This window comes from Aedes albopictus, chromosome 3 (genome assembly GCF_035046485.1).
Source record: "Aedes albopictus strain Foshan chromosome 3, AalbF5, whole genome shotgun sequence".
Classification (NCBI taxonomy): Eukaryota; Metazoa; Arthropoda; class Insecta; order Diptera; family Culicidae; genus Aedes; species Aedes albopictus.
This window is the reverse complement of record NC_085138.1, coordinates 5,544,052-5,558,456: the sequence shown is the minus strand read 5'-3', so window position 1 is coordinate 5,558,456 and position 14,405 is coordinate 5,544,052. Positions and strand designations below refer to the sequence as shown.

The window sequence follows — 14,405 nt, the reverse complement described above, 5'->3', positions numbered from 1 at the left end:
TAACAGCGTTTATCAACAGAAGATAAAAGTAATAATAATAATGAAAAATTGCGCCAATTGTTGAAAAAAATTCTTCCAGAAATTACTATGGAAATTTGTCCGAGTATTCGCCAAAAAAAATCCCTCACGGATTCTTTTATGGATTCCTTCCGGAATTTCCTACAGGGATTTATTTAGAAATTCTACAAATTCCACAAAGTATTCTTTGTTTTGCAGAATTTACTCCTAAAATTACTCAATTCTTTTCAAAAAAATATTCATAAATTTGAGCAATAATTCCTCCAGAGAAAAAGTTGTACAGGGGTTATCCGAAATTCACACAACTTTTAATTTATCTAAAAATTCCACTAGGAATTCCTCCAGAAGTTTGCGCACCCAGTAACATTTCGGGTTCTACTATTTGTTGTGTAAATAAGACGAAATCAGTAAAATGTAATGTGTAAAAGCCCGATAATAAAATTCGTTTCAATGAATTAAATAACAAATTTTTGTTGCAATGCTGCAATACGGGCTTGGTGGTCTAGTGGCTACCGTTTCTGATTCGTATGCAGAAGGTCATGGGTTCAATCCCTGGCCCGTCCCTTTTCATCCTACTTTGTATCTTTCTATCCACTTTATCTCTCTCTATCTCTCTCCCTCTCTCTCTTCTCTACGTATACAACTCATATATTTTCATATGTTCATAGCTATCGCTGGAACCAGAAACGAATTGGAAAAAAGTCGTTTCCCTTCCTTCCAATTTCCACTCACAGCACAGTGTATATTAACGCCTACAAGTTATGCAACCAAAGCGTGCTGTGCCGCTTGACCATATTCACCTCATTCACCACACAATCTATCACCTTACGAACACTATAAATAACTCCCTATCCATGGATCGCATCACCGACCCAACGGTGACTCCCAGATCTCCCATCCTTTCCGTCTAACAAATACCCCAGTCCGTGCTGGATGTGGGGATGCAGAGGTGATCTCGGTCTTTAGTAGCAACAACCAGCACACTCTAACATTCCTTTCCCTTCCCAACTGACTATAAGGACGTGGCCGGCGCCGGTATTGATCCAAAAATGTATGACCTGCTAGAATTGCACTTTGAGAATAAGTGGAGTGTCCCAGCCCTTATTCTTTTGGATCTCAGTGCAATTGGTACCAGCTCAGATCAATAACGGAGTAGCAACCATTGACATGTATAGTCAGATTTGATCGTTTTTTTGATCGAAATTTTTGTTGCAATGCTTCAATAATAATCATCCAGTAGTTAATATTTTAAAATACTTATCTGAAATAAATCCTACTTGTAGAATTTAAGATTCTTTTAATTATTGTTCTTCGGTAAATATCATACCAAGTTCGGTTCCCTTATGTCATTCATTTAATCCACTAGTTGACTTGTCCTTTTATCATGAACTAAAACAAATTCCAAATTATGAATATCCTCGTTTTGCACCTATTTTATTTCAACGTAAATTTGTTGGCTTGGACCCTAATCAATTTTACTTTTCTGATGGATCATTAATCCAAAATGTAGCTGGATTTGGTATTAACAATTATTCTTCTACATATTTTTTCAAACTACAATCTCCTTGCTCAATTTTCATTGCTGAATTAACTGCATTATATTATACATGTACTTTGATCAAAAATTTATCGCCAAACATGTTTTGTTATATGTTCAGATAGTTTAGGTTGTTTGAATGCTATCAAATCCATTAATTTTAATTTTAATACGCATCATATGATTTTGAAGTTGAAAGAAGAACTATATAATTTACATCTTCAGGGTTTTGTTATCAAATTTGTGTGGGTTCCTGCTCATTCTAATATTTATGGTAATGAGCAAGCTGATGCTTTAGCCAAACTAGGTGTTCGTAACTGGGTTGAATATCGTCGACAAATTGCTTCATCTGAATATTTGAGTCGTTAATAAGTTGGCAATATTTATGGGATTCTAGTGATAAGGGACGTTGGTGTCATTCCATTTGACCCATAGTCAATCAAAATTTATGGTTTAAAAATTTATTTGTTGGACGAAACTTCATTTGTACATTTTCGAGACTTATGTCTAATCATTATATCGTATTGATATAAAAGATTCAAATTTATGTGATTTTTGCTCAACCTATGAGGATATTGACAATATTGTTTTTAATTGTTCTAGATATGTTGTACCTAGAACTACATTTATTGGTGATATTAGGATACATCATCACAGGGTTCCAGAATCTGTTCGCGATATTTTGGAAAGCAAAAATCTTTGTTTGATGAAAATACTTTATAGATTTTTGAATGACATTTCCTACATAGCATGGTATTCCTTTTTTTTTTCTAAATCTTTCGTTTCAGAGTTTACAAGATATTTCAGCGGTAGATGACATTTTCATTCAAGATTAGGATTTTGGCCCATTTTCAAGATTTGGCTCTGCAATGCCTTTATTATAAGTTATTATATTACCTTTGTAAATGTTTTGTGAAAAGATAAAGAGGTTTTATGCCTTTTTAAGAACGATTTCATAAAGAGAAAAAGGAAATCACTCAAAGGGGCTTTCCCTCTTTCTAAATTTTTGGTAAGAAATAAAACTGAACTAAACTAAAGCCCGATAATGATACACGAGACGTAATGATACAGATATGCTTCAAAAATTATAATTTAAATAATTTTGACGTGGTCATTTTAATACATTATCGAATAGCATCAATAAAAACTGGTTGTTTTTTCGATACACTAAGTCTAGGATACAACTTTTTTTAGCAAGCATCGGATCACTTAGCGGTCTTCAACAAAGATGTTCCGCATAGAATTCCCTATAATAATACTAAAAATAAGGGTTATTGAACGCTTCCAGTGCCATCTAGTGGCAGAAAACTAAAACTATGCCATTCCTGCACATATTTGTACCAATTTTATCATATAAACTTCAGACGTATGGGATATTTTTTGAACGGCACACATAACGATGATACCATTGGAGCTCCTCGTACAACAAAATATTCTAGTTTTACCTAAAATAACACAATTGTTGACCAAAATATAGAGAACAAAACTAAAACGGACTTGCAGCGGTTCTCAGGATCGTACAAAAAAGGTTATCGATATTAGGACCACTTTTTTCTTCCCATAGGGTGTCCCAGAAAGTATGGGCACAACTTTGCAGCTCTGCCATTTGGGAATGGATGCATAAACAAACTTTATTTTCACACATATCCTGCCTTAATATATCAACATCAAATGCCAATTATTAAAACTTGCATTTCATACTTCGTTTGAATGCGGTAGAACATTCCCTGAAAGACCTTTTAAAACTTCTGCACAAATTGGTATATTTTTCAAAAACATCGCTTAACTAATTGTTTTCTACGCATGAAATTAAGCTCGATAAAAATTTAAAAAAATATATCCGTGTATTTCTACATGCGTATCTATTATACAACCCTTTGTTTTAATTGAAAACTTATACTTTTGGACCTGAAAAATAAATTGAAACACCAAAACCGATATTTTTGAAAACCCGTTTTTCTTATAGTTGAAAACAAGCTTCTGAATACGTATAACAACATGGAAAAAAATACATTTTTATTTCACTATAAGTAAAATAAATGCTTCAGCTTTATAAAGTGAAAATTGAATTAATTTTATTCTCGTCAGAACATGTTTCAAAACTCGAATGTCTGTGGGCATGTCTCATCCAGAAATAGAGAAGGTGATTTTTTTCAGTTTTCTCAAAATTCTGAAATACCCGTACGCACAGGCAAAACATATTTTTATAAAAAAAATCAATCAACCATCTAAGGAAACATGTTTTCGAATGTATCATGTGAAAAAAATTGAAATAAATGTTTCGAATTTGGATATTTGGCAAAACCGTAAAAAAGTAGTTTGTGCAGAAGTTTTAAAAGATGTTTTTTTTTTTCATTTTAAACATTCTGCATACAAAAACCCTTTTTAATCTCTAAACTCTTTACAGGACTCAATTAAAATATTCTGAATAAAAATACAAAAATATAAAAATTGTTGTTTGTTAAGAAAATTATTGTATTTTCGCTATACAAAGTTGTGCCCATACTTTCTGGGACACCCTATAAATCATTGAAATAATCACAATTGTTCGCGAAAAAATCATTTAGAATAGATCTATTGTCGAATTATTGTTAAAACGTGTTTTATGATTACGATATGATTTAGTGCAAAAATATCTCACGCACCATGTATATGTCAGAAAACCTCCCTCGGATTTTTTTTTAGAAATTCCTCCAGGGACTCTTTAAAAAAAAATGTGAGATGCATTCGGGAACTTTCTGCAGGGATTCTTATAGAAACTTCTCTAAGGGTCTAGAAAACCTTCAATGAACTTTCTCAAAAACACTCCATGGACTTTTTTTAGAATAAGTTTCACGGATACATTAAGAATCAGGATTTCAGAACTCCTTCAAAATTTCCTCATAAGCCTTATATATAATTTTCTCCAGATTGCTTTAGAAATTCCACTAGAGATTACCTATAAAGGAAATTCTCAAGATTTCTTCACATTCTTTTATATATTCCTTCAAGACATTTCTCTTCCAGAAATTCCTCTAAGGCTACACGGAGAAAAATATTTGATAAATACAAACAAAACTTAGCACGATTCAACCAAATTTCAAGGTTGATTTTTGCACAAACAAAATCTTAGCTTCATTCGACTGCTGGCGTTCGTTGAAGCAAACTAAAATACTAGGTAATTGATTTGAGGGTTCAACAGCTGAATGCAACCAAATTTTGTTTAAATTTACCATTATATTGGTCGTTCCATTTTGACAGCTCTCATAACAAACTAAAACATTTGTTATTTCAGCCAAATTGCTTAGTTTCAATTTAACAAATAATGGTTCGAAACAAACAAACGCAATAGTTCAAATTAAACAATGAATTCATTGAAATTACTTTGTTTATAATTCCTGAACCCTCCCCTTCCTTCTTGCTCTCTTCATTTTTATAGAAAATAATGTACAAAAGAAACAATAAACAATTGAACGTATCAACATTTTTTATTCTCAGAACATTTTTACTTCTTACCATATTTAGCTTACATTTTTCGTATCACACATATATCTATTTCTTCCTGATTTCTTCAACTTCCGTAAGGGTCAGAATCTGGTCAGAATGGTCTACCTTCACAAAAAAACATCGTTGGGTGTCCTCAATTTCGCTTACGCATACAGAAAATCCGGTCGTAACGTTGAGTAATTGCTTTGTGGTGAGACGCAGAAGCTCGAACAGTGCGTCAATCTAAAATCGGCATTTTGGTAATGATTTAGAAAAAATACAATTGAACTACATATGAATGAAACTTACCCGTACACTATTGATGTTTATGTTGCCTCAAATTTGTCTCCCGGATGCAATTCTACGGACCCATTGCAGTTAGTAACCAATTGCACTTTCAAGGCGCACATGCCAACGATCTGAAAACTGAAGCGGAGCAAGCAGCAGCTGACCACAATACAAGCAAGTAGGAGGAGTACAGCTGCGCAACACCCAGTGATGTGGACAAACTAATAACTTAGTTTGCTTCGAACCATTTTTTAGGTTGATTTCCACCCAAACAAAGTTTTAGGTTATTTTCAATTAACATCTTGATGTAATCCAACCTAAGGTCTAGTTTGGTTTTGTCAACGACGAACCATTTTCACCAACCTATCTTTTGGTAAAAGCAAACATGCTAGCGGTTGATAAAGGGTGCAATCTTAGTTTGAATCAAAGCAAACATGACTTTGGAGGAAGCAAATCATTCAGGTAAAATGTACTTTTAAAAATCATTTGTTTCGAAAGAAACCCCAACCTAGAATGAAACATTTGTTTACGTTGGAGTAATAAAAATCAGATTTTGAACGCCAACCAAAATTTTGGTTGATTCAAACTAGACTGATTTCTCTCCGTGCTTTCTTAAAAAAGGTTTAAAAAAATTCTCCAAGGATTCCACCAGAAATGTTTCTACAGATTCTATCAGAGATTCTCATAAGAATTCTTATGGAAAGGCTGGAAGACATTCTCCCACATATTCACTATACTGTTCATATTCGCATAGTTGACGTAAGCGCCACTGTAGTTTTCAACACTCTTTTCAAATTTTATCAATAAACAATACGAAATTCAAGATTCTTAACCCGTTAACAACTAACTAAGGATTGAATCTTGTACTACTCTGTTGAATAAAATTGATCCCAAATGTTTACAATTGCTAGATATTAGCTTGTGTATGCTGTCATTGCCAATGGTGGTTACGTCAACTATGCGATCATACGCAGTGCACATACACTACCCGTCATAAGTACGGACTCACAAAAAGTATTGCAACAATATTGCATCACCCTGACTCACCTCGATATCTCTAAAGCCAGATAACCTACAAAAATGCCGCCTTCAGGAAAGTTGTTGGTTTTGGGCTCCTGAATAACTTTGCTGAAGACAACATCTTTGTAAGTCCTCAGGTTTTGGAGATACCGAGGTGAGTCAGGGTGATGCAATATTGTTGCAATACTTTTTGTGAGTCCGTACTTATGACGGGTAGTGTAGGTATACCTCAATGCATTTTTTTTCAGAAATTCCTCTGGGATTTCTTCTCCAAGCGTACCTCTAGGAATTTCTCCATGGATTGCTCCAGAATTTTATTTGAAAAAATGTTTAGAATTTTTATTACAAGATTTCTCTAGGATTTTTTTTTCCAAAAATATCTCAAAATGTTTTATTAGGCATTCCACCAGAGGTTTCCAGGTGTTTCTTCATGTGTTCCTCCCGGAGTTTCTTCAGAAAATCCATCAATAGATTCTTAAAATACTCCTGTTTTTAGATTTTTTACTGGAATTCATTTAGAATTTTCTTAAGTTTTTTTTTAATTTCTTCTGAAATTTCTTTAGCGATACTTTCGGAAACATATTTAGAATCTTCTTCAAACGGTTGTAGGGGATTTCAGAGGGTCTAGAAGTGGGTTCGGAAGGTTTTAGGATGCTCTCAAAAAAGTTTCAGGAAGGGTTCATCGGGTTTTCAAGACGCTTGAGGAGATTTGGGGACTTTAACCCCAAGAATCCCATGGGATCCCCCGGAAACCCTCTAAAACCTCTTGGAACGACACCCCTGAAAACCACTTGAACGCTCCCAAAAACTTCTCAAACGCTTCTGAAATCCTTTGAAACTCCGTGGAACGTCCGTGAAATCCCCTAGAACACATTGGAACTACCTGGAACGCAAAAGATCGCGCAGCTCTTTTCTCGTGAACCCACCAAAACATCACCTGATAAGTTCTCCAAGTTCCATGCTTCTCTGCAATAACAGAAACATTCTTCTGTAACTATATTTTGAATGTTTCCGAGAAAGGATGCTGTCATCGCAATTATCTCAACACATCAAGTCCCGCTGTAGAGATTTTATTGGTAAAATTTTCTCCGATAATCTGGCTGATGATACTACTAATATTTTTACAATGCAGCTATTTTTTGTAATTTCCTTATTCGCTGTACGTTTTTTCTTGTTTTTTTTTCATCTGAGTGTAAGTCTTTCGTTTACAATTGTAGTTGCTGCTGCATCTGCAGGGTAGTACACAAACAGCAGCGTTCTCATGCTAAATTACCAACTCTCAAAAAATAGACGACGCTCGAAAATATCCGGTTTTTTTTTGTTGAACAGAAGAGACTCATTTTCTTAGTTTACAAATGCAATAGTTAGGGGTTTTGAATTTCACTATCCTGAACTTGAGATTGAAGAGGGGATGCTTGTCAAAATATGCTTTGGTCTGGATCATATTCAAACATCCATCGAGGAGGAACAGAAATGGGGAGGTGGGGGTGTTAAGAGTCATTGTTCATTTCAAAGAGCAGTGAACTAGCATTGCAAGAACAGAAATAAAAATCTAAAATTTACGACGTTTTCAAAGCTTTCAGTTCCTTGATGAGTTCCGCTTCCGAGTTCATCTTGATGATCTGAGTCTGCTCCAGTTTTTCTCCGCGTTCGTTCTTTTCCTTCAGGAGTTTGATGTCCTTGAGTTTTTTGTTGATGCTCTTGATCTTTTTGTCCTTTTCTGGATCACCGCTTCCCTTCTGGGTTGCCGCCGGTTTTGGTGCTGCCGGTGGGCTTCCATTCTCTTCCTGAGCAGGATTGGGATTCGGATTGGGAGCCGTTTTTGGGCGGGATTTTTTCTCTTGATTTGTTCCGGTGGAAGCTCCGTTTCCGGCGGATGCGGCCCGGTTGTTTTGCGTTCCGTTGGCGGTTTTGTTGTTCTGGTTTGCTTGACCGGCAGTTCCGTCGTTCGCTTTCGGTTTGTTCTTGTTTTTCTGCTTTTTGTCCTTGGCTTGTTGTACGCTTGAGCGATAACCAGGCGGAAGACCCGGGATCGGGGCCCGAGCAGAGGCAGCACTGCTAGCCGTTTCTCCACTTCCGGCGCTTATGCTGTTCCGCATTCCTGGCGGAACGTACTTCTGCTTGCTAGCCTGAGGAGTTTTCGATGCAATTCCTTCGATTTTTTCATTGGACACCGTGTTCTCTTTCAGAACACCCGAGGCATATTTCTGCCAGACAACTTCCAGCAGTTCCTGCTTTTCTGGCCAATGAGTCTCATGCAGAAGAGCACCGGTGTGGTGCCAGATTTTGAAACCGTTGGACATTCTCAACCTCGGAGCAGTTGTCGCCGTCAGGAACACATCTCCAACTGGACTCCATTCCAGCAGTGTTGTATCCGGAGCCTTGAGTTCAGCGATCTGCTTCTTTTTGTTGAGGTCCCAGACTTCGACGTAACCGGTCAAATTTCCGAAGCCACCAAATACCAGCAAATTTCCAAACTCGTTGTAATAGATGGAGTTTCTGTTTCCGGTTCCAAACTCGAAGACGACGTCACACTTCAAGTTGTACAACGTCGCCTTGGCCGGCATGAATCCGTACACAACGCAAAATTCAGTTGACCGAGGGCTCCAGGCCACGGCATGTAACGATCCTTCAGTGTTGAGTTGAACGGCAAACGAGTCGCCCTTTACGGTCATGAAGTGAAGTGCCTGCTTGCCGTAGTAGGACTGACCGGTCTGATCGACGTCGGTGCTGGTCAACAGCAGCACACCGGTTCCTTTTTGATTCCACAGCATTTCCACCTTGTCGGCCTGAAAGAGAGGTAACGGAATTTATGTAAGTAACTATGCAACATTTGGGTAATGAATACAAAACTCACCTGGAAGAAACTCTTGGATGCAATCGGTTGGTTCGCCTCAAGGTTAGGATAGCGGAAAAGGCGACACATCGACGGCGCTCCCTTGGTGCCCGGCACATAGAACGCCACGTACGGTGGGCTTGGACCGGGGGACACCGACACGCCACCATTCCTCGCCCCTCCCAAACGCTTCGTAGGCTTCGTCGGAAAGTCCGCCTTTGGCTTTACCTCGTAGAACAGAACTTCTCCGCCGACCAGCACGGCAGCCAGGCTCTCGTCAGCAGCCCAATGCATCTGCCAATCGGCATGGCGCTTCTGGATGATGGAGTACACCTCCTTCCCGCTGGCCACATCGTACAGAAACAGATTGGGCTTTTCCTTAACCTCGTCCTTCGGGTTCTCCGTGTAGGGTTCCCACGTCATCAGGTACGTGCTACCTGGTGAAAATTTGAGGTAGAATGCTTTCGGTCGCGGAAGCTTGTGCACCACCTTCCAGTCGGGAACCGTGCAGATCTGCACCGTGGTCCCGTTTGCCCACGCCAGAAATCGACCATTAGGGCTATAAACAATAGCACGACACAATTTGCTCTCATCTCGAGCAAATCCGGAGTCCGGAACATACGGAGCTCTGAAAGCGTCCGACTTCCATACTTCCACTCCGGTGGAGGAGCGAACTGGAAATAGAAACATGAGAAAATCAAAAACCATAAACAATCTGCCTGCGGTTTTCCGATGCTCGAGATGCAGAAGAAAAACAATGACGTCAACCTTGCTTGATTTTTTCGATCGAAGTTTTCCACCATTTATTGCAATATTTTAACCAGATTTTCACATCTCCACAAACCTTATCAATTTGTTTTTCGTCTGCAAATCTAATACTGAGTTAAAACCCGATACTTACTAGCCAAAGCAGGAGATATTCCGTTTGCCATTGTTCACAATGCTCCTAAAGTGCGATTTCCACTTTTCAACTAACCTCGCTGATCACGTACACGGAGAGACGAAACTACCCAAAAGTGAGTTCTTTCCACCCAACTTCGGGGTTGCGTGCGTCAAGCCAATTTTGAGTTGATGGAATCGATGTTTTTGTTGGGTTGTTCCCGCTTGCTTCCATGTGAAAAAAATACCTAATTTTAAGTTTTTTCCACCCAACCGAAATTTTGACTAAGTTGTATTCACTCAAATTTGAGTACTGTGCTAGAAACTCAGCGTTGGCTTGACGCACGGAACTGCAAAAGTTGGGCTGTTTCTCTCTTCACTCTCTGACAACAACAGAAAGAGCGCATGAAAAGGGAGATGAAAAAGAACTCAAAATTGAGTTTAAAAGTACCTAATTTTGAGTTTTTCAGTTTCTCCGTGTACACAAGACTTTCTCATGACAGATGTGTCACAGTGACACTGCTGCTGTCAAAAATGGCCTACACTGAATCAAAAGATTGTTTCGTGTTTGGAATGTTTCAAATTCCACCCACCCCGGTTTTACCCACCAATCACTTAAGGGCGAACGGAAGAATCAGTTACAGTTGATGAATTAAAACGGTGTTTTCCTTTACTCGCTTGCTGTTTTAACTAAACGTCCGATATAGGCCACTGCACTGTTTTGAATTTGTATGGGATTTTGACGTTTCTTGGCCTTGTTGTTTACAAAACTTCTGTAAGAGTGAAAGAGAAGGAGAGGATTTCGTGCAGTGCCCTATAACTGAGCATACCTGAACTAACCTGAATTAACCTTGTTTTGCAAATGTCATCAGTAATAAAGCTTTTCCAAGTACCGCGTGCTTTTATAATTCGTTTCCGACAAATTACTTTCTTTTGCCGTTTAATTCCTTCCTTCGAACGCGTAGTCCACTTGGAACCAGGGACCTTGGAACCTATAGTCTATTTTACGAAACTGTGTGGTGTGGGCCAGCCTATGGTTTGGGCCAGCCTAGACAGCAGCTGTCATTGTTATTATGATGATAGACTCTACCCACTCAAGCACCCGACAGTCCTCAGTAGGCGCGCCAAGCAGTCGGTTGTGTGTTCAGAGTGTACAGTATGCTGGGTGATTGTTAGGAGCAATTGGTGGATTTCACATTGGCGAACCTGCCAGGTTTTGGATTAAAAATTTCAAAATGTTTCAAACAAATCACCCAGCATAACTGCTTTGCCCGGGAGTGTGATGTTTGTGTAAGTTCAGTGAAGTGGGTGCAGTGAAAAGTTCAATAAAAACAAAAGTGAATCGGATAAAAAGTAAGCGCATCCGAAACCGAAAGAAATGGTGCGTGTGCGGCTTGGTCGTGAAAAGCAGGAGGGATGAAAGCAGCAGGGTGAGCCAGCTGCTCAGTTTTTGTGGATGTGTTGGTGTCGGCTGGCACTAGCAGTGCTGCTCGTGCATGATCGAATCTTGTTTGGACGGTGTGATGTGTGCGGGTTGGCCCGCGATTTCGCATTGCGGTATTTAGATCGGCCCGCTCGATAGACGAAGGGTAGGTGTGGTTTGTTCGAATTCGACGTGCTCTCACCATCCCCGATGAAAAATGCGAGGAGCGTTTGGCGTGATCGGTTCGCTTTTTGTAACGTAAGGTAAGGTAGGCTAAGGTTGCTGGTAGAAACAATTGAATTCTCCAAATTTAATCTCACGATACCTTATGCAAGCCTATGCATATACGGGAGAACGAAAGATGTTTTGACAGTTCTTATAAATTCCTAATACGGGGATTTTGAACACAAATCACTACCACACAGGCATTTGGATTGGTCAATGGTGAAAAAGGGGCTAATCATACGTGTTTGTGTTGGTTATATAAACAGTCGCAACTGATGACGTCTGTTTTTGTACCTGTGTTAAAATGCCACACAATCTGTGGAATAATGAAAATTAATGAAGGAGAAAGTGTGGTGGCTTGGTCCGCCGAAGCGTCAAAACCTCGGTCAAAACTATTCCACTCAGCGAATATAAAACAGAATTCTGCAAGTGTGTATTTTGTAATTATTATCTTCGCACCAACAAATCAAAGTCGCGGCTTGCTGAGAGCAAGCTTGCAAAGTTATCTCATGTGAAGTTAATATCGAAAACTAAAAAAAAATGGTCCGACGGCGGCATCGTCATCTCGACGTCCTCAAACTGTAAACAAACAGATGAACACATTACACATCAGATTGCACATTAAACTCAAGAGGGAAACTTTCATGAAAATATTGTTCTACAAGGAATTTACAAATTGTTATTTGCTATTGCTATTGCTATGCTCTATACTATTTACTTTTGTTGGTGAAGCAAATTATTGTTACGACTTATTGCATTTTTTTCACGTTACACCGTATTCAACCCCCAGAAAAAAAAATGTCCCACCACAATATGTTCCCATCAGTTTTAGTATACATGGGTTTGTTTCGCTGCTAGAATTTTCAGTCGTGGTTAAAAATTTTACCGTAAAGCATGGAATGAATTCAGCCAAAGGGAAAGATGAATTCGCGTGTAGTTCGGGACGACCACGCATAACGACAAGAAATTGCATGTTGCTCGGGATGACCATGCATTGAATGAATTCAGCCAAAGGAAAAGGTGAATTCGCGTGTAGTTCGGGACGACTACGCATAACGAAAAGAAATTGAATGTTGCTCGGGATGACCATGCAATAAATGAATTCAACCAAAGGAAAAGGTGAATTCGCGTGTAGTTCGGGACGACCACGCATAACGAAAAGAAATTGCATGTTGCTCGGGATGACCATGCATTGAATGAGTTCAGCCAAAGGGAAAGGTGAATTCGCGTGTAGTTCGGAACGACCACGTATAACGAAAAGAAATTGCATGTTGCTCGGGATGACCATGCATTGAATGAATTCAGCCAAAGAAAAAGGTGAATTCGCGTGAAGCTTGAGATGGTCACGCAGTACGAAAAGAAATTGCATGTTTCTCGGGATAACTATGCGTTAAATGAGTTAAGTCTAAAGAAAAAGTGTAGCTTGGGATGGCCACCTATGGAACAATGAGCCATTTTACGAGACGTTTCGGATCAGCTGATGGCTCATTTCATTGATGAAATTTGACAGGAGGTCGCGTCGTAGCCCGTAAGTGTTGAAATCAATATCAACACTATTGTCGTTTCGTAAAATAGATTATGATGTTTCTGTCACTAAAAGGGAATCGAAAATATGACGCCATAGCGTCTGGCTGCACTGATGTCAGTTGCTCTCGTGGCAATAGCAACTGCACGAAAGATGTATGAACCGAAGTAGGATATCATGTTTATTTTGACAGTGGTGATATGAGAAACCGTGTAAAGAAAGGTGGTGTGTTCCTTTTGCCAAAAATAAAAAAAAAATTCTTTCGCAAAAGATCGGGAGTGTAAGCATGTCAAAAAATTCATATAAATAGGTATTGTTTCATGTTGAGCAGAACTTTGAAGCATTTTTTATGTGATGTCAGGAATTACTTTTTGCTAAATGATTCAGCATGTCTGTTGCCGTGCAAAAATGTGGCATTTTTTCTCAATAATTGACAATTTTTAGCAATTGTTTTTTTACATGAGAGAAGAGGGGAGATGTGTGGTGTGGGCCAGCCTATGGTTTGGGCCAGCCTAGACAGCAGCTGTCATTGTTATTATGATGATAGACTCTACCCACTCAAGCACCCGACAGTCCTCAGTAGGCGCGCCAAGCAGTCGGTTGTGTGTTCAGAGTGTACAGTATGCTGGGTGATTGTTAGGAGCAATTGGTGGATTTCACAGAAACGACAACAGTGTTGATATTGATATTAACACTCATGGGCTTGGGCGCAACCTCCTGTCAAATTTTCATTCATGAAATGAGCGATCAGCTGATCCGAAACGTCTCGTAAAATGGCTCATTCCGCCCAGCCCACAGGTTATGGGCCCAGTGGAAGTAGCGAAGGAATTGCGTTTTTTCGTGCGAAAATTTCGTTTCGAAAGTGTTCTTCGGTCGGTCCGGAAAAGTTTGTTTACGTTATCGTCGTCATCGTCGTCGCGAGTGCCAAGGCGAGTGCAGCAGCATGGATGCGATCAATAAATTTTCCAAACTAAACAACCAGAACTGGCAATCCTGGAAGTTTAGAATGGAAATGCTGCTCACCAGAGAGGAGCTCTGGTATGTGATCGATTCCATCAAACCGGAGCCGGAAACAGCACAGTGGACGCGAGACGACCGGAAGGCGAAGGCTACCATGGGGTTGTGCATAGAGGACAGCCAGTACAACCTCGTGAAGACGGCAGCGAGTGCCCGTGAATTTTGCGACCAG

At 39.2% G+C, this 14,405-nt stretch overlaps 1 protein-coding gene across 1 annotated transcript; it reads right to left on the bottom strand.

Moving 5' to 3' along the window:
• Positions 1 to 7,382: 7,382 nt before the first annotated feature.
• LOC115254465 (eukaryotic translation initiation factor 2A) lies at positions 7,383 to 10,196 on the bottom strand. Its single transcript, XM_029852019.2, has 3 exons — positions 10,066 to 10,196; positions 9,186 to 9,838; positions 7,383 to 9,117 (listed from the first exon to the last, which is right to left on the bottom strand). Exons 1-3 carry the CDS (start codon positions 10,094 to 10,096, stop codon positions 7,888 to 7,890), a joined length of 1,914 nt encoding a protein of 637 aa, XP_029707879.2. The 5' UTR covers positions 10,097 to 10,196; the 3' UTR covers positions 7,383 to 7,887.
• Positions 10,197 to 14,405: the final 4,209 nt, after the last annotated feature.